Below are 19,540 nucleotides of genomic sequence, written 5' to 3' on the forward strand. Positions count from 1 at the left end.
CTTATTACAACAATCGGCAGGTGTTCAAATCCTTGCAACATTAATTTTGACATTCTATTAAAAATAACCAACATGCGATCGAACTTGTATTTTATTTCGTGACATAATTGAGAGTGAGTTTACATTTAAAATAGCGCCAGATTTTATTAATATTTCAGTTTAAAAATTAATCAGATTAATTCGAAAATGTAAGAACACCTGTTTCACTGTTAACCTTTTGGGGCTACAAAATGCAATACTTGAAAGAATAAAACACAGAGGACAATCACAGGACAACCATTTTGCCCTCTGCGTTTTATTGTTTCAATTTTATGTACTCATGTTACCCGCTCGCCTTCACCATACAAACTGTAAACTTTCTGCTAGTTATTTTTTTTTTTCATAATGTCTTTTTTAGTGAGCTTTCTTGCAAATATTATTCCAGGATTTCGTTGCCCAACGATTCTTTGGGTGGGGTTTGGTCGTAACATCCGGGTCCATGTTGCCTGTAGTAAAGGGATGGTTTTATTTGAAATTGAACACGCGTGTGGGGATAGGTATTTTGAGTTTCTTCAAGAATATATGTAATGGCCACACTTTAGTAATAAAGAAAACAGCTGTTTACAAGTTTATTTAAATTTATTTCCTTCCGCTAAACTTTTTAAATGGGGTAAGGTGAAATGCAAATTTTTTGCTGCTTGCTTTGGAACCTAGTTGTTGGAGTTCTTGTTATAATATAATAATATACTTTATTTTCTGGTAGTGTCCAAAAACGGCCACGAATGCCTACCTATTGGTACACTATAAACAAAATCACAATCACATTAAAGATGCATTTCTCTGTTCAGCCACAAATAAATCAATACTAACTACGAAATTATCAAACGTAATACACGCATATACCAAGACACTACAGATAACACAAAGAGCTAAAACCAAAACGCAATGCTAGAAACGCAAACAAACTTTCACACTCTTTAAATGCTTCACCATTTTTAAGAACGTATCTGGATAGATGTCAAGAACAGGAGAAGAAAGCTCGTTACAAAGGTGCTGGATCCTGGACATTGGCGAGTCATGGAATGGTGTATTTGGGTAAAATTGCAAAAGAAATCTCCGAGTTATAGATTGGTAATATAAAAAGAAAGATCAGAATCCTTTTTTTTTCTAATAAACTTAAAATGCACGGTCTCTTTGTTCTTGTCTGAACTAAACATTTTGGAATTTTTAATGCCAGAAATAAGAAATAACAAGCATCGTACCTTTGACGCTTTGGTGACATATTTAGAAGTTTGTATCTTTGGAATAATAAAATATATTGCTTACTAAATCCTTCACATCTACACTCCTATGGATGTGATATCAACTGGTACCACTTCCGTTTAATTTGAGTTATTTTCACGATACATTTACAAAATATTTTTTTCTCATGTTCATTAAAAAATCAAATTTAGCCAGTTTTTGAGCAAGATTCATTAAAAAATAGCATTTTTATTTCTTCCTATTTGTTTCTTATTTCAATGATGTTAACTTTCTATTAACCGTTATATTTTCTGTAGATTTATGTTGTTTTTCGTATCGACATACTACCGTTTTGTTGATTCAGGTGCATTGTTTGGCCGCTTGATCAAACATTAAACCCACATAATAGAAGACAAAAAAAAGGTTTTCGCGCAAGTTGGCTTTACTGTAAGGCGTTTTAGGCTTGAAATGCTACGGGCAGTGTCGTTGCAAGTGTTCGGCTTGGGAAGGGAAGAGGCGGTGGGAGCTGGCTTTGACGGGAGGCGAGAAGGGGAGTGGGTGTTGCGAACGGGGCGACGTTAGAAAAATGTCTGCCCCACCCTTCCCTTGTTTTTACACCATGGCTATGCGTACTTTTGTTTTCCTTTAATTTCAATGCAGGCCTTTAAGTCAGGGTGCATATTGTCGTTTATCTCAGTTTAGTGTCTACAGCACTTTTAAGGCTTTACATAATTGTTTTAAATAAACGTTTAGCCTTTCCACTTTGATGAAGAAGGAAGACCAGCGAAACTGCACAATGGTGGGAATTAAGTAATGCCCGGCCGCAAGTCGGCAAGCCAGAGTGGAAAGGCTCGAAAGGTTGCGCCATCTATGAGTGACGGCGGCAAGCGGACGACCGGCAAACAGAACACTCTGGACAGCTACCGCCATCTATGAGCGACGGCGGCAGCCAGAGTTTTGTTGCAACATTTTTTTTTTTTTTTGTGGGGGACACGTTGCTGGGGAAACTAGCGCTGAACAGCTCCTCTCTCTGTACAAGCCGTGAGAGGTTCACCAATAAGTGTTTTCCGGATGAGTTATACGAGAACGGGGACACAATAGAAGAGGATAATCGTCACGATAACTGGGATAAATATACCGAAACTTGTTTAATCACTGCTTTTAATTACTGAACATAAAGATATGTTTCCAGTCGAACCCTTTCCAAGCGTGATCGGAAATAACTAGGTAAGTAAATTTGAGAAAGATCTGGGGCGGGTGAGAAGGGCGGTGGTACGCTGAAGTTGCCGCTCGTGAAACTGCGCAATGCTAGTGGTGGGAATGCACTCATGCGTGGTGTGTCCATCTTTTATCATCCACATTTTCTCACCACCAGCATTGCGCTCATTGCAAAAATGGTAACTTTAGTGGACCACAGCGCTTCCAAAGGATCCCAAGTCTTTGAAAGATCTACTTATAGCGTTGTTTGTGATGACGCTCAGCAAGTTTCTATTTCAAAGCCTACTTTTATTTTCATTAACCAAAAAAAAGTTAATAGGCTCCTTTCAAAACTCCATCAAGGAACACACTGATGGTCGCGATATCTTGGGCATAAAGCGCGTGATTGGATCCGGGTTGTCGCGAAACACCCACGCAGCCCTCGTGTCCGGGACATCTTCATAGTGCGTGGTCAAGCAATGGCGGACAGACGATGGCACGGACATTTTACAGTGAAGCTGTTTATGGCTAGAGTTCCGTAGAGTTTTCGTGTGCAGTGACTAAAAACCCTACGTTCGCACCGCCGGACGCGCCGCACGCGCACGCCTCAGAATTTTTTAAAGGGTCTATTAACCAATCCTAGTTGTAAACTCTTCGATAGAGAGAAAACATGACACACTGAAAACATACAAAATAAGTGATTCGCCAAAATGATATATACTAAAGCGAAATAAAGCACACAATTCACGGGACTCAAGCCTGCCGATTCAAATGAAAGGGAGAAAAAAAAAACACGCGATTGCCAGTGCACGTAGCCGGACTAGCGGATGGCTGGAGGCAGTCATTCAATTCTGATACTGGTACGTTCACAAATTCCTTTCCCCTCCCTAGCCCCTCCAAAGTCAGCTCCCGCCACCCCTTCACCTCCCAAACGCCTGCAACGCCACTGCCCTCGGATTTGGAAGCTTAAAAGAACCTTGCATGAAGTAAATCCAACCAGCGAAACTACCGTTTCGTCGATTCGGATCTATTTATTTATTTTTTTAAAGCTTTATTTTGACTGTTTCCCAGATAAAACCATTAAACTTGCCAGAAAGGGACGAAAGCCATGGATGACCCCTACACTTTTTAAAAAGACACGTAGAAAATATCAACTTTATCAAATATTTCTTGCTACCCGTGAAAAAACGGCACTTGAACAATTCAAGAAATATAGAAATCAATTAACTAGGGAAATTAGAAAGTCGAAAAAACTCTATTACTCTAATCTATTTGATGTGGAGTGCCTAAAGAAAGCAGATTTATTGTGGAAATGTATAAACAGTGTTTTTAATATGTCCTATAAATCAAGCAAAATTGAAAACATAAACCGTAACGGCAAAACATTGGGTCGTTTGAATTTGGCAAATGCCTTTAACAGCTATTTCGTGAATATAGCAAATAGCTTTTACAATCCTAAAGCGTCAGATCACATTTCGTCAATTTCGGATTCACTATTTATCTACCGTACTGATGAAATTGAGGTTTGTTCTTCTATTTCGTCTCTTAATAATAATCACAGTCGCGATGCCGATGACTTGCAAATTAAACCTATCAAGTATGTGATAGATATTATTGCTCCTTGTCTAACATACATATTCAACCTCGCAATATCATCTGGCAATTTTCCCCAAAAAATGCAAACTGCAAAAGTTTTAGCCTTGTTTAAAGCAGGTAACAAAAATGAACTAGGGAACTACCGTCCTATATCTATACTTCCTGTGTTCTCAAAAAGTCTAAAAAAAATAATTCACTCTCGTGTTGTTAACGTTTGTGATAAGCACTCTATAATTACTGATTGTCAATTTGGATTTAGAAAGAATAGGTCAACCGAAACAGCGTTAGTGGTTCAAAAAGAAGAAATACTTAAGAATTTCGAAGAAAAAACCTTAACGCTTGGGATATTTTTAGATTTCAGCAAAGCGTTTGACTCTATAAATCATTCCATTTTGTGAGATAAACTATATGCTTACGGCATTCGTGATCTTCCTCATGCTCTAATCAAATCTTATTTAGAATATCGTACCCAGTTTGTGCAAATTAATAATGAGAAATCAATTCCATTAACCATATCAGCTGGAGTGCCCCAAGAAAGTATTCTAGGACCACTTCTTTTTTTTGTTGTATATTAATGATATTGTGAACATTGATTCAAACTGTAAATATATAATCTATGCGGATGACACGAGTATCTTTTTTTCTGATATATCCGAAGAGGCCCTCATAAATAAAGCTAACGCATTTCTTTCAAAGTTAAAAGTATGGTCTCAGTCCGATTGCTTGACTATAAATACTTCGAAAACAAAAGCAATGATGTTTCGCCCACGCGGCTCAAGTAACAGAGTTTACACTCCTCTTCATTTCGGGTCTTCATACATTGAATTTGTAAATAGCATACAAACTCTCGGAGTCATTTTTTCCGAAGACATGCTCTGGACAAATCACGTAAAACATCTCTGCTCTAAATTAGGCAAAGTCGCAGGAATTATGAACAAGCATAGGCACGTTCTTCCATCCAGCGTAAAAAAGGTTTTGTACAATTCCTTATTTTATTCTCATTTATGTTACTGCACCCTTATCTGGGGTAACACGTCTTACTCAAACTTGCATATAATACACTTATTGCAAAAAGAAGTGCTAAGAATAATAGGTAACGTTCCCTACATACATCATACGGATTCACTGTTCAAGTCATACGAGATGATTAATATTCACCAAATCTATAACTGTCGTTTAACGATGGCGTATAAATATGCGGCATTAGGACGCTCAAATGTAATTCTTCAACTGTCTGATTTAAAAGAAAAAAGTGATTATTATTCATCGAGAAATCGCCAACCCTGGCAAATTCCGAAACGTAGAACGAACTATGGAAAACAAAAAATAAGTTATGCTTTACCGTCTATTCTGAACGAATATTTTGTTAAAAACATAAGATATTGTGCAATTGTCCAATAACCAAATATTCAATTTGTTCATTTGATTTTTTTCTTTCTTGACCAGTGTACTGTATGTACTCCGTCGTAGCTGCTGAATGGGGGGCCCGGAGCCTCGTCAAGCTGCATTTATGCAGCTTTTTCTTCGGCCTCCCATTCACCACTTGTATTTGTGATCAAAAATAAAGTTCGTATCGTATCGTATCGTATCGTATTATCCACTTCTACAAAAAAAAAAACTTTGAATAAGGCAATAGAAAGATAACATAATTCGGAATATTAAAAATATACTAAATATATAAAAATGCTTATAAAACACAGACTCAAAAATAGCCAAATTATATTTTATATGAATAAATATGTATTTGTATCCGTGAAAAATGAGTTTATATAAATTAGTACCGGTATATAGCACATGTAAAAGACTGCAGGTTTACCGTATTTAGTAAGCGACATGTGTGATTAATCCTAAGATACAAAAGTCCAAATATGTCACTAAAACCTGAAAAGTACGACGTCTGTCATTTTCGGTCTTCTACACGTTACTGAAAAAAAAGTGATCGCTTACTATAACAATTACTTTTTGTTGAAAATATTCAATTAGGTCACCTGTTACCCAATAAGAAGCGTAATTGAACGTTGCTTGAAAATGTAACCGTTACTTTTCCGATTACATCATATTTTCAAAGGGAAGCATTTTTCTGTTGCTTCAAAATGATGTGTCTCGTACCTTATATTCTTTGATAAGAATCATCGAATAGTAAACTACTTATTTTCCTAATCCTCCAACTTTGGTAAACCGTTCTCCTGTCGGAGAAATGGTCTCAGGATTCATTGGTCGGAAACGTGTACAATCAAAGCGCGCCATTAAAAAAGGTAAGGGGAAAATAGCTACAGTTACGAGCAAGTTTAGTACTTCCATAAGTAATTTATTTAATTACCTCTAAAGGACCACAGGGGCATTACATACAGAGGGGGCACAAAGAATGTCGTCATAGTCGTACAATTATGTAATTGTATGAACATATAAAAGGAAAGATAACCACGCTAACACAGCTGAATAACGCGTTACATGATGCATGGTCACGCTCACCGGAATGTAATAATCCCTAAGTGATTAAAAGTAATAGAGAAGAAATATACAAGTGCTACCAAAAAGAGTGTACACAGAAAACATTATAGAAAAGACTTAATAAGCGATGATGACACATACGATTACTGCCTTAAAAATGCAAACTAATAATTACCAAATTCCTTTAACTGGTATCATTTTATTACCTTTAATAAGTTCCATACAAGTTCGGTCATTGTAGTTTTGAATTTTGACAAAAAGGGGGGGGGGGGCTTTTTTGCCGGCTTGGATTTTCTGAGACACCTTTGGCAAATCCATTTCGGGACTCAAGGCATAGGCCCGCTTAGAATATTACTACATCTATCGCCCCCCCCCCCCTCATTTCCACAGTATTGTTTAATGTTGTGATGTTTTCAGTGGAAGAAGAGAGAGATAGAGTGAGAAACCAACATCGCTGGTGTTGTTATGCGCGTGCGCATGTTCGTTTATTGAGATATATTAGTATTTCAATAGTTGTCAAATTATCAGTGGTCTGTTAAGAATACTGGTCGAGTGTGAACATTATTGCTTATTGTTATTTTGAAACACCGAAATGCATTTAAAACTTAATATCTCTATTAGCACTGAGTTGTTTTCGTTCAACTAATAGCAACCCCTTAGCGTTCTACAAACCCCAAAGATGTGCAAAGGATTGTGGAGGATGCAAATTAATATGCGCAGGTTCACGTACCTTATACCCATTATGTACGAGGACCCAGAGCACCTGGACAGCCTTTCGCTGTTCTTGCCATTCGGCTTCCCCATAAGATAGCCGTCACTGTACGGGCACCCTAATGCCCCATCACTTCCCCGAACATACTCCCTACCAGGAGGGCCTTGACCGTCTTCCACGGCGCCCATACTAGAAGGACAAAAATAGAAATATCTCTGATGAAGTTCGCGCACTGATGCAAACAAAGAAACAGATTATGAACGATGCCGACTTCCAAACACAACAACCACAATGTTTATTTTACATTTTTTGCTAAGTTATCTTGTTGAATTGCACTTATGCGCCGGATGATAGCTTAAAATAAATTCTATGTGTATCCGTTTGACTTATGGAACCCTGAAAAACTATGTAGCAGCCAGGCAGAAATAACATGAAAGGAGCAGGTTGTGAGTGTCGGGACGCACTCCGTCCAGAGATAAGGCGTAACGACTTCCAGACCAATGGCAGGGGCGAAGCGACCAGTTGGAAGGACAGGAACAGAAGAGAGCTTTTTTTCAAAAGGATTCAATATATGCACAGTTTCCGAAATAGTGTTAGCAACCTGCGTACGGCACTAGCGCCCACTATATCTTCCCCCTGAGACCCTACTACTGTTAGAAAGAGAGAGCTACGCTTTGAACTGAGTAAAAAAAAAACATCATGAATCTGAACTAAATATCCCAAGTTGTCTTTTGGGAGGATTCACTTGTCTCCCGGAACGAGAGGTGTACCTCGGTCCCGCGCCGGCTCAACTAGCTCCTTAATTTATTTATTTATCCTCAAAGTTCAAAGCACATTTCAGAGGGGATTGGACACACACAAAAATAATGGCAACGAAATCAATCTACGAAGGTGGCTGCTACTAAGTGTTTCTTTAAAAAAAAAAAAAAAAAACAAGAAAACGTCAGTGATGGTTGCGATTGAAGCGGGAAGGCGGTTCCAATCTGTTGACGTGCGAGGTATGAATGACACACTGAATGCGTTAGCTTTGAAACTCGGTGTGTTAAACTTATGAACGTGATCGTAAACGAAAAGCATGCAATTAATGGCAGCGACGGCACGGACGGCGAAGACACTGCACGACATGGTGAGGCAGCAGAACCGACGGTGTCCGAACTACCACGGGATGTTGAACCTCGACCGATGGGGGAGCCTGGAGCCGGCGTGGTCGGTAGTGGTGAACTTTCACTTTGGCGATAGGGCACCAAACTTCGCCGGTTGCACTAAAGAACCGCTCCAGTGCCCATCTCAACCACGTATGACCTTTTATACTGTGCCGGACTTAGAACGGTTGCATGCTGTCGATCCGGCTGCGCCCAGACGGGTGTCCCCCTGAAGCTCTGGAAGTTCTCGGGCGCGGTGACGGTTACTGAAGTCGGCACTCTGCTTCTTGCAGTAGCTGGCATTCCTTGCAGCCACGAAGTCTCTCCTCAAACAAAGCGGCTGCAGCTGCTCCTCCGTCTTCGATAGCCGCCATCTGATTTGGCGTCGATCACCAGTTGCATATCGCTGAAGCTTGTGGCGCCTGGCATGTCCCGACAGCTTAGGAGCGCCAAGTAAGGGTCTTTCTCCTTATGGAAGAGGTTTTTGATTGTACGAAGCATCTTTTCTACCTTTCCATTTGACTGGGGGAACTTTGCGCTGTTGATTACGTGAGCGAAGCAGTACTACTTCGCGAACACAACAAACTCCTGCGACAAAAACAGAGGGCCGTTGTCGGATCGCGCGGTCTTGGGAATTTCGTGGCCAGCCGACGTAATTTTCAGAACCTCGATTACTTTGCCTGCAGGAATGTTTCCAAACGTCACGTCCTTTTGGTAGTGGGAGTAGTAGTCTACCAGCAGGACGAAGGTTTGGCAGTTTAAGTGGAAGCTAGGTCAACGCAGAGGACTTCCTATGGATTTCCTAGGAAACTTATGCTAAAAAGGGATTCCGCCAAATTGACTCGGCACGACACAGACCTCTCCCAGTTTGCCCACGAGTGAGTTGATACTGGCATTTATTAGGGGCGACCAGACCAACGTAGCGATTGATCCCTTGATGATCATCGTAAACTAAGGCGAATATCATCGGGCGAAGCGAAGCTTGGATACGACCCTGGTTTCCTTTAGCAGAAGACCGTTGCAGACGGAATGTTCTTGTAAGACTAGTGCATGCTAGGTCACATGGAACGATAACTTCGCTTTCGAGGGCGTACCACGTTGACAAAGGAAAATGAAAGTACTGCTCACGCCATTCGACACTTGAGGCATTTTTAAATCTTCCAGCGGGACAGGAAGCACGTAAGAGAAGCCCTTCACGGTTTCAGCAGCAAACAGCTTAAGGGAATCCAACCCTCCAATTGCACGAGATGTCTTCCATGGAATCCGAGAGAGCGTGACAGCCGTTGCCATAAGCTTCCCAGGGACGTGAAGCATCCTGAACTGGTACCGCATGAGCTTCAGAAGCAACCGCAGAACCCGGGGTGGCTCGATCTTGAGCTCAACGTCGCCGAAAAGAAAGAGAAGAGGCCGGTGGTCCGTCTCCACTTCAAACGAAATTTCTCCTCGTGTTCTCGTCGAACCTCTGTACCGCCCACGTGGCCGACAGCGCCCCCTTTTCTGTTTGGCTGTAACGCTGCCTCGTTACTGCCAGATCTTTCTATGCGGCGAAGGCAACAGGTCGTCGATACCAGGTCGGCTAAGTCTAGAGTAATACTGCACCCAGCCCGAATGAACTTGCATGCGCGTAGATGAATGTTTGGTAGAACGTGTAGTATTCCGAGATGCAGTGTTCCGACGTGGGAATCTCCTTCAGGGCAATAAAGGCGGCGTCTTGCTCGGGTGTCCAGGTCCACTGTGCGTTCTTGCTGAGGAGTGCCCTGATTACCTCGATAACTTGGACCACGTGGGGAAGAAAGCGGGCAAAGAGGTTGACCTTGCCGAGAAGGCATCGCACCCCCGCGACACCCGTCGGTGGGTTCGTGTTCTTCAGCTCACAGAACTTGCCGGGGTCGGCTATTGTCCCGTCAGCAGAGACGACGACGCTAAGAAAGGACACAAGGGAGACGCCGAAGCGGCAATTGTCCTTATTGACAGTGACGCCCGCCTTAAGAGACGCGACAGAACAATCTGCTGGCGCTGGTCCTGCTCTTTCATCGTTCTGCCAAACACAAGGATGTTGTCAATCATGTTGATTGTTTCTTCGAGGCCTTCCAAGATTCGAGCTATCTGTCTTGGGAAGAACTCGGGGGCTGACATGATGCCGAACGGGCGCCGGCCAAATCAAAACCGGCCAAACGTTGTTAGAAACGTGGTAAGCTCCTGCGAGTCTTCGGGCAGCTTCACCTGGTAAAAACTGGACGGTCCAACTTCGAGAATACAGGTGTGTCAACCAAATTGATTTAGCTTCGTCACTTCGACACAAAGCCGAGAGCCACCAGAGGGTGTCAGAGCCACGACCAGTACAGCACAATATGGAGCTGGATTGGAGACTCGCTGTATGAACCCGTCGTGTTTCATCTCGCTGAGCTCCGTTCGCACAACCTATCGCAGGGGCATGGGTATTCGGCGTGGAACGCTGAGGGAAAAAGGCTCCGCATCAGGATGTAGGTTAGTCGTGTACTCTTCCATGAGCGTACTAAGGCCTTCGAAGAAACGTTGCGGTGCCGGTATCTCTACGTCGTCCAAACATTTTACGACAGCCATGGCTTGGATGACTGGAATTCTCAGCAGTGGCACCGAGAGATTCTTGAAACATAAAGACGCTGACGCCTGCACTGGCCCCGCCGAACAAATGTGGTCATGAAGGAGCACAAGATTTGCAGCGACTGGTCTCCCGGTCTTGTCAGCAAGACGTCGACCGCGCCCAGTTGGAGGGGAAAGTTCGGAAATCCTTCCGATACGGCACACACCTCAGAGCCGGAGTTTACCTTGAATATTTCAGTCTTATTAGGGAGTTTAAGTATACCGTGTTTCCCCTTCAGCTAACTCTCCGCTACGAAGAAACCGCCACTGCACCTACGCGCCGATGGCCTCGGCTGTAGAGTTCCGGGTAGCGGAGGGGGAAGCACGGTCTACTAAAACTCGCTATAAATCTTTTCTTGCTTACTCTCGCCCCCCGCCACCAAGTAGGCAGATCCGGTATGGGCGACGAAAAAATTATACAACATTTCAACCTGCAAATGGTCAAAAAATAGAGCGGACACAAAATCAGAATGTGTGATGGTTACGCTTATATCCGAAATGCATTATATTGGTGTGGAGACGGCAAAGCAATGTTTTCGCCCATACTGGAAACGACGATATTTTAAGATGGCGGCGCTCTTGTGAAGAGGGTCTATTGTCGACTGTCACCTCAACGTACTTGGACTTCCCATGCTTGAGGATTGCGTGAAGCTGTAGGGTCGCCCATCACCTTGCTCTGCTACTGCTTCCGACCGTGACAGACGTCACGCGAAGCGGCCTTTATTCTTGCAGTAGTTGCACAGCAACTGTCCAGCGGGACAGCTCGAACGCGCGTAAACAGCTCGGTCGCAGTAAATCGCAGAATCCGCTTGGTCATCTGCACGGATTGCAGACGCTGGCGCATCTTCCGAAAGCTTCGTTCCCTGCACTGGCGCGGTGGGCCACGGCGAGTCTTTGCTGCGGCATCGTTTTTGTCTGCAACGTGTGCTTGACTTTAGTGAGTTTTTTTTTTTTCTCGGCATCATAGGCCTGTTATGCCTGCAGCCACGCTTCTTTTAGGCTGAGTTTAACGTTTCGGCAGAGCTGGTCAGAGAGGCGCGCATCTTGAAGGCCAGCAACCAATATGTCGATTAGAAGACGCTCTGCGACGTCCGGCGACGGATGGTTTCATCGTTTGACAAGCCGACACAGCTCAGCGCAGTGGCGGCATATACTCGATCCTGGCTATTGAACCTTCTTGTTAATTCTTGAGGATTCGTAAACCTCAGTGTCGGGGCACACAAAGAGCACCGAAAAAGGCGTTACGACAAGGTCGTAGCCTGTCAGCGCCGCGTCCTCCAGGCCGAGACTGCTGAGTTGGGTATCGAGCCTACGTTCCCATGCTGTAGAGTCCGCACCTGTAAATCACGTGGCGCTTGGCGAAGACCCGAAGCGTAGGAATATTCCACGAGAAGGTTGAGCCAGATGGGCCAGGGGGCTGTGTTCTCATAGTCAACACGGTCGGTTGAAAAAGCTAACGAGCGCTATAGCCGGACAGTGACAGGGCCATAGACAAAGCTAAAGAGGTCTATAAAGACGACTCTAAAAATACTAAGAACAGTCATAGATTTTTTTTTTAGCTAAATGGGCTAAATAGCTAAAGCTGACCATAGAAAGAATTTTCTGTAGCCGACCATAGTACATTTTTATATGGGTTCATCGCTTCTCGAAGCGGTTGTGTAATGCCTTTTAAACAAATTTAAACGATTGCTCCTTAAATGGTGCATTTCATGCATTACGGTACTTTGGAGGTAAATATTACTGACAATGCGTATCCATTGACTTCTCTATAGGAGCTATTCGTCACCTTCGTACCCTTCCAAATTCAGTGGGCTAGGAGGATGCTTTCATCGTTCCATGGTAAGGACATCATCATCTTCTTTGCACCGGCGGTAACGCGAAATGCCTTTGGTGGCGGGGAGTCCCAGTGTTTAGATTACTGCGACAGGCGTTTGGGTTCAGGGTACGTACCAGCATCCCTATCTCGTATATTGTAACAATCAATGAAAGAGAACCATCACTCATGCGTCATCATGTAATAAAAACGCCGGATCGATGTAGAAATCAAATCATTGCATTATGTTTTCTGAATATGACCGGTCACCTATTTTAGTGTTTGAAACCTTTGGTCGGATCAGGTATCGCAAAGATCTTTTGATGACATTCACAGTGTTTCTCCGCCTCACACTCGTTCCCCTCAAAATATCGCAAATTTTGAAGTGCTTGTCATGCTCCGATTTGCTCACTTTTCTGGAAAATCAATTACGAGACATTACAACTTAAATGCCCTAGTGCTAGACGGGAAGAGAAGACGTTTGCCTTGAGCGTTCGTCTCATGCCATAAACTGGAATGCCGAGACATTCGCCTGTTCTGCATTGAAGGGCTTCTTAAACGTGCAGTTTATGTACGCAGTATGCTGACTTACAGAATAGACAGCTGGCGAGCGGCGCTTTTAACACCACGGTATTTTCCATCATCCGTCGCTGCTGCGACAAAATGTTCCTTCAGACAAATACCTCCGATTCGTCCTACAATGCCTGAAAATTGTAAATAAAAACGTAAGATATTCGGGAGACACATATATGTCACAAATTAAATCAATGAGATAATTAACATCAGTTGTAGAACGTAAAATGTATCCGCATACCTGTCAGAACGTCGTTCTGTTTACTGGTTCCAATATTGTTGCTGTTGGTGTTTTCGGTCTCACTCATAGACATATTTCTAATGTGTGACCTGCCAGACATAAAAAGACGAAAGACTAATACGTTTCAAACTATGCCAAACGTTTTTAACAATTTACCCAGTGTTGTTTTATTAGAACTTATTAGATGCCCATCAATGATATTACACAAATAAAAGAATGATATTCAGTGTACACACAAAAATGAGGCTATATAAGCACAAGTAAAAACGAAATACTCTGATACAATTAATCCAACTTTAATATCAAGCGAATAGTATATTAAAGAAACATGAATCCCCTAACATGCGTCAAATTCAGCTGAGTTCAAAATGGCGACCGGGGAGGGCGGTAGATCACTCCAGTCACTCACGGCTCGTGGAAGAATATGATATTTTCAAAACGTTTCATTGCTTTTTATAAAGGAATATATATAAAATATAAAAATGATCATGCGAGTGTTTTATGAAAAATATAAATATATGAAAAGACGTTATTTCTTACGACTTCTTTATGTTAAAAAAAAAAAAAAAAAAAAAAAGATTTAAGGTCATTAGACAAGACATCTACCAAAGAGTGTTGCGTAGTTTCCACTCTGAAGTTGGAGTGGATCCGGATTAATTCCGCACTTGCGCGACCCCGGAATGGAATGGGAATGGAATGGTGGCAGCACTAGGGGGAAGGGAATGGGCTTGGTTTTTATGCGAGCTGTGTCGATTTTCAATTACGGTCTACGGTCCAATGCCGCAATTCGCAATCGCGTGGTAAGTAGCTCTTGAAACAGCATCATTGCACTTGAGGTATTGAAGGATTCTTTGTTTCACTGGCTTATGCTCTTTCGATGATGAAATTGGAGCACCTTCGGTGGAGCTTGCAACCAAACTGTAGAGAGACAAGGTGTCGTTTCTGGTGCCGCGAGACGCGACAAAGCGGTTGTTGTACGTATGCGCGATTGGCATGCAGCGTTTAACCAGGGTGTCGAACCGAACCCGAACCGAACAGAACCCGAACCAATTTCGAACCTAACCCAAATAATGACCAGATCGACTCCCTGCTTTTAACCCAGCCGATCTTCTAGTATTTGTGTGGATCGCAAATAAGAAAAAATAAACTGAATACACAGCAAACGTAAAATTTTACGTTTCAAGGCAGGTTTTATAATATGGTGGTACAGTCCCTTGTGCTGGCGCCGTCAACCGATTAAACATAGTCAGTGGTCTTTTGTTCCTGCCGCAGTGCATGGAGATTTGAGGCAGGTTTAAGCGGCGTCGCTTCTAATAGCGCACTAGCGCGGTGTTTTAGCGAACTATCCGACGCAAAAGCAAGATAGCTTCTTCTTGCACCAAGCACGAACTAGACATTTTTAAGGCCTTATCAAACAAACAACACGCTAACCATGTATCTGTGAAGGGTATACATGGTCCGTTTCCGAAGAAAATTAGTAGTTTAATTTTTTGGCGTCTGTTAGGACTCGGAAGCCTTTTACGCTTGATCGCGCGATCGCTGTCTGCCGTGACAAGAAGTCGTTACGGAGCGAATTGTGCGACCAGCATATGGCTTAACAGAATGAATGCTCTGAGGATGCTTGTGTATACATCTTCGTTTGATGACGTTAGCAGCTCTATACTGCTTTTTGCATGAACACAACGTTACTCTCACTGGCCGTTTATTTACCTTTAGGAACTAGAGGAATGGAGTAGTGAAGTTCAACCATTCCAGGAGTGGGAATGGGCCCAGTGTCTCCACTCCGAGGAGTTGAATGGAATGGAATTGCCGAAAACTCTAATTCCCCAGAAGTGAATGAAATTGGAATGGATGGGGGATGTCCATTCCGTAATACTGCTAACAAACAGATGATCATATTTTCACGCAAATAAAAAACATGTATATTGGATGGTGAATATAAAATAAACTAAGTTAGTTACGTTTATTATTACCAATCTTTGATAAACAGTTCAAATGAAATTAACTAATCAACTCGGGGCTTACATAGTAGGCACCTGTCACTGCCTCACAGTTTTTTTGTTTTTTGTGTTCTTCTCTAGCCTTGAATCGAAGTCTTCCTGGCTTCGTTAGGAAATTGTTGACATGGTTGGCACAAATATGCGTTGAGGTCATTTCTTTGATTTCTGAAAACTATATATATAATGTGAATGTATTAACAGTCCCATGTAGCGAAGCCGGCGTTGTCTGTAACCGTCTGTAGCAGCAAAACGGCACGTTCTTCAAAAATAAAACCCAAAGAAAAGCACAGCAACGAATGCTTCGTCACGGAAGAAGTCGTGAAGCAGACAGGCTTCGCAGCGCCTTCGCAGTGGGGGAACGTGATGTCACTGCTGGAGCGCCGTGTGCTAGAGGAAGACGTAGCGAGCTGCTTGTATGAATACGCTGCCTGTAGGAATGCTTTCGCATTCCTACACGTGAGCAGTCTTAAGTGCCTCTGCCGAAGTTTTTGTTGCTTGTTATGCACATGTATGTCTGAGTTATGCACTGATGGGTCTTCCTGCATAATCCCTAAATGGTTCGAAAGTATAGGTATAAATAAAAAAAAAAGAATAAATATTTGCTAAAATAAACAAAATTAGTTGTATCAAGCTAAAATTGTATATTTCTGTATAAAATGGGCACTTATCATTTTAGTATTAAAATAAAGGTCACGACCTAACACGTTTTTATTCTTATATTTCCTTTAGAGCGCCTCTCTTAGGCGCCGTTTCCGGCTTGAGTGGCGTCGCCGTCGCCGTCTCCGTCGGCGTAACCGCTCGTTGCGTTATGGGAAACGTCCCATATTCCAACGCACGGGTCTGATTCGTGAACCGCGCGTTGCATTCTAGGACGTTTCCGATAATGACGTCAGTTGTGATATCATGTGTGACATTACAAGGGTCACGAGTGACGTCACGAGGGTCCCACGCGTTGCATTATGGCGAACGTCCCATGATGCAACGCGCGGGTCACGAGTGAGACTCGCGCGTTGCATCATAGTACGTTTCCAATAATGCAACGCGCTGCACTCACTAGTGACCCGAGTGTTGCATCACGGGACGTTACCGATAATTACGTCACGCGTGACGTCACAAGTGTCACGAGGATCCTGTGCGTTGCATCATGGGACGTTTCCTATATTGATGTCACACGTGACGTGTTACTCATGACCACGAGGGTCATGAGTAACAAAACGAGGGTCACAAGTGAGGTCACAACGGTCACGAGGGTTACGAGTCACGTCAACAGTGTCGTCACCAGTGGCGTCACCAGGGACACTCGTGAAGGTCACGACGAAGGTCACGACCACTGATCTCTATGTCTATTTGCAGGATCACGTTTGACCAGCTCCGCCTATGGACGGGAATGCGGCCACGGTCAGTCATCTTTTTGGTGGATTTATATTATCTCTAGCCATCATAGTAAAATGGCAGACAGCGCAATGGCAGCAGGCTGCCATAAAATAGTCGTGGATATAGTACACTGTACCGTGGGTGATATTTCTTGCTTGATTGAGGTTGTTCGACGAAGCAGATTGTTGAAACCCGGCGTGAACGGTAGCCTCATCTTTGAGGACCCGGCAAAAGCTCTACGAAAGCACAGCAACGGGGGAAAGCAGCGCAGCTCGCATCGAAAGCAGGCTCCGTATCGACGTCTACTTTCGATGCTTCTTTCGATGCGACTTTCGATGCGTGCTGTGCTGCTTTTGCCCGGTGCTGCTATTTCGTGAAACTTCTACCGGGTCCTCAAAGATCAGGCTACCGTTCACGCTGGGTTTCAAAAATGTTTCGTCAAACAATTTCAATTAAGCACGAAATATCACCCACGGAATTTTGATGGCAGCCTGTCACCACAACTCCCACAACGCTGTGTGCCATGGATGGATGATTGTGGCTGCAGCGCTGTACCTTGGCTAGAGGTAATATAACTGTACCAAAAAGATGGCCGCCAGTGCCGCATTCGCGGAGCGGGCAAACGCGGTCCAGCAATTGTAATAGAGATCATTGGTCACAACCTTCACGTGACCTGCACTCGTGAAGCTCATGAAGTTCGTGATGTCTTTACAAGTGACGTTACGAGGGGACAGTGAGGGAGGCGGAGGAAGAGGGGTGGAGAATTAGAGCAGGGGAAGGGAGAAGGAGAGGAGGAAGAGGAGAGGGGCCAGAGGACGACGGGAGGAGGAGCAGAAGAGGTGGGGGAGAGGGCAGTAGGCGGAGAGGAGGAGAGGGTATTCAGCAGAAGGCGCGTACCTTCCTCTCCGTACTCTCCCCCTCTTATCAAGATCTGCGCTGTAATTCGGCACTACAGAAAGTTGTAAACGTCTTTTTTTCTACTTTTTCAATAAATCGTTCCAGTAGGGGTGTGCGAATATTAATATTTTTGAATACGAATCGAATACAAATAATTAGCTTCGCATATCGAATCGAATATCGAATAGTCGAAAACAGCTGCATTTATTTACAGAATTTTTATTTTCACATGTCGGAACTGCAGTTGATTTTTCTTTTGATTTCTTAATTTCTGAATTGCAGAACTGCAGTTGATTTTTCTGCATGACAACTTGTTATCTTCACTACAAGTAGAATTTTTGTTTTTGTGTTTTTATTCTCGTTAACACCAGTGAAACACTGGCGTTAACGAATATAAAAACACGAAAACGAAAATTCTAGTTGTAGGGAAGATCACAAGCTGTCATGCAGAAAAGTCAACTGCTGCACATGGTCAGGTAGGAGGCGCTACCTTCGAGCGGATCTACACCTCCAGGCACAGAAAACAATCTCTCACTCAGCACTGAAGTAGCAGGCATTGCCAGGTATTTGATGCAAAGCTTCGCCAGACTCGGCTATCTCAAAAAGGCCCTGCAATCATATTCTAGCGTCTACATTTTTTGCGGTTTCCACATCTCTCGTGGTTCGGGCAAGCCAGCGGGCACGGAGAGAGTAACGTAATATCTGTGCGTCATATTTTAACCGGACGACGCGGAAACCTCCTCCACCGACGAGGGCGACCCGTGGTACCGAAAGCACGCATTATCTGACGTCTTTGGTCCTGGGCTTAATACTGGTCAGAACAGCTAGAAGTTTCTTTTTAGTCGAAATACAAAATATAAGTGGCGCGAACCGTTTCAAATATTTATAAAAGCAGTTTTTCTCCAGTATTTTAGATAGAAAAAGAAACGAATACAGTTCATAAAGTACGGAAACAACAAATGACCCGTCGACATACCCGCCACCAAGCGACGAAAAGGCGGTGCATACTAGAAAGTAGTGGTGGGATTAGGCGCCGACACGGAAAGGTCCCGGATGAACGCGGCGGCGGTGCGGTCGTATGGCAGGGAGGATCCGACCGGCTCAGAGCGTTCGGAAGGCCTTCGGCAACAAGCTTTGTCTTGCGGTTTGGCCATTTCGCGGTATAACAGCGCAAAGTTGCTCCCATTCTGAATTGATCTTTATCCCGTGTTTGCTGTCGTCTGTGGCCAATGAAGTGTCATGCCGAATTAGTATTTAATCGCGCACCAAATGAAATCAGAGCCGCTCTGGCTGCCGGCTGCATACAGCATATCCAGAACACGCTTTAATGGCGCCCTCTCGCGCCGTCGACACGGAGTGCGGCAGCCGTGAGCGTTCGATGAGCTCACTACTTCTCCTCTAGTTCACGGCCACTCTCAAGCAACCAAGGACGTCATGAGGGAGGTTAGTTTTTGCTTGTTTTTCTCATTTTAATTTGCCTATAACTTTTAAAATAAAGGAAATTTCGAGAAAAGTTTCACTAAGTTCCTACGTTCAGTGCGCTTAGGTTCGTTGCAAATTAAAAATTAGTAAAAAAAGTCATTGCAGGGCCCCTTTAAAGGGGTACTCCGCCGATCCTTTCAGCTACCTCGACTAACTATATTTTCTGAATCCCAGACCTTTACCCTCTCCGGTATGCTATTTAGAATCGCGAAATTCTTA

At 43.4% G+C, this 19,540-nt stretch overlaps 1 protein-coding gene across 1 annotated transcript in view; it reads right to left on the reverse strand.

Annotated features, from left to right (window-relative positions):
• Positions 1-415: 415 nt before the first annotated feature.
• LOC115332570 (venom metalloproteinase antarease-like TfasMP_A) overlaps positions 416-19,540 on the reverse strand; it is a 42,551-nt gene continuing 23,426 nt past the window's right edge. The window contains exons 6-9 of the mRNA XM_040217993.2: positions 13,569-13,657; positions 13,347-13,458; positions 7,196-7,366; positions 416-485 (exon numbers count right to left, since the gene is read on the reverse strand). Coding sequence (XP_040073927.2) covers positions 416-485; positions 7,196-7,366; positions 13,347-13,458; positions 13,569-13,657 — 442 coding nt within the window. The remainder of the gene's footprint in view (positions 486-7,195; positions 7,367-13,346; positions 13,459-13,568; positions 13,658-19,540) is intronic.

This window comes from Ixodes scapularis, unplaced genomic scaffold (genome assembly GCF_016920785.2).
Source record: "Ixodes scapularis isolate PalLabHiFi unplaced genomic scaffold, ASM1692078v2 PGA_scaffold4__175_contigs__length_147842914, whole genome shotgun sequence".
NCBI lineage: Eukaryota > Metazoa > Arthropoda > Arachnida > Ixodida > Ixodidae > Ixodes > Ixodes scapularis.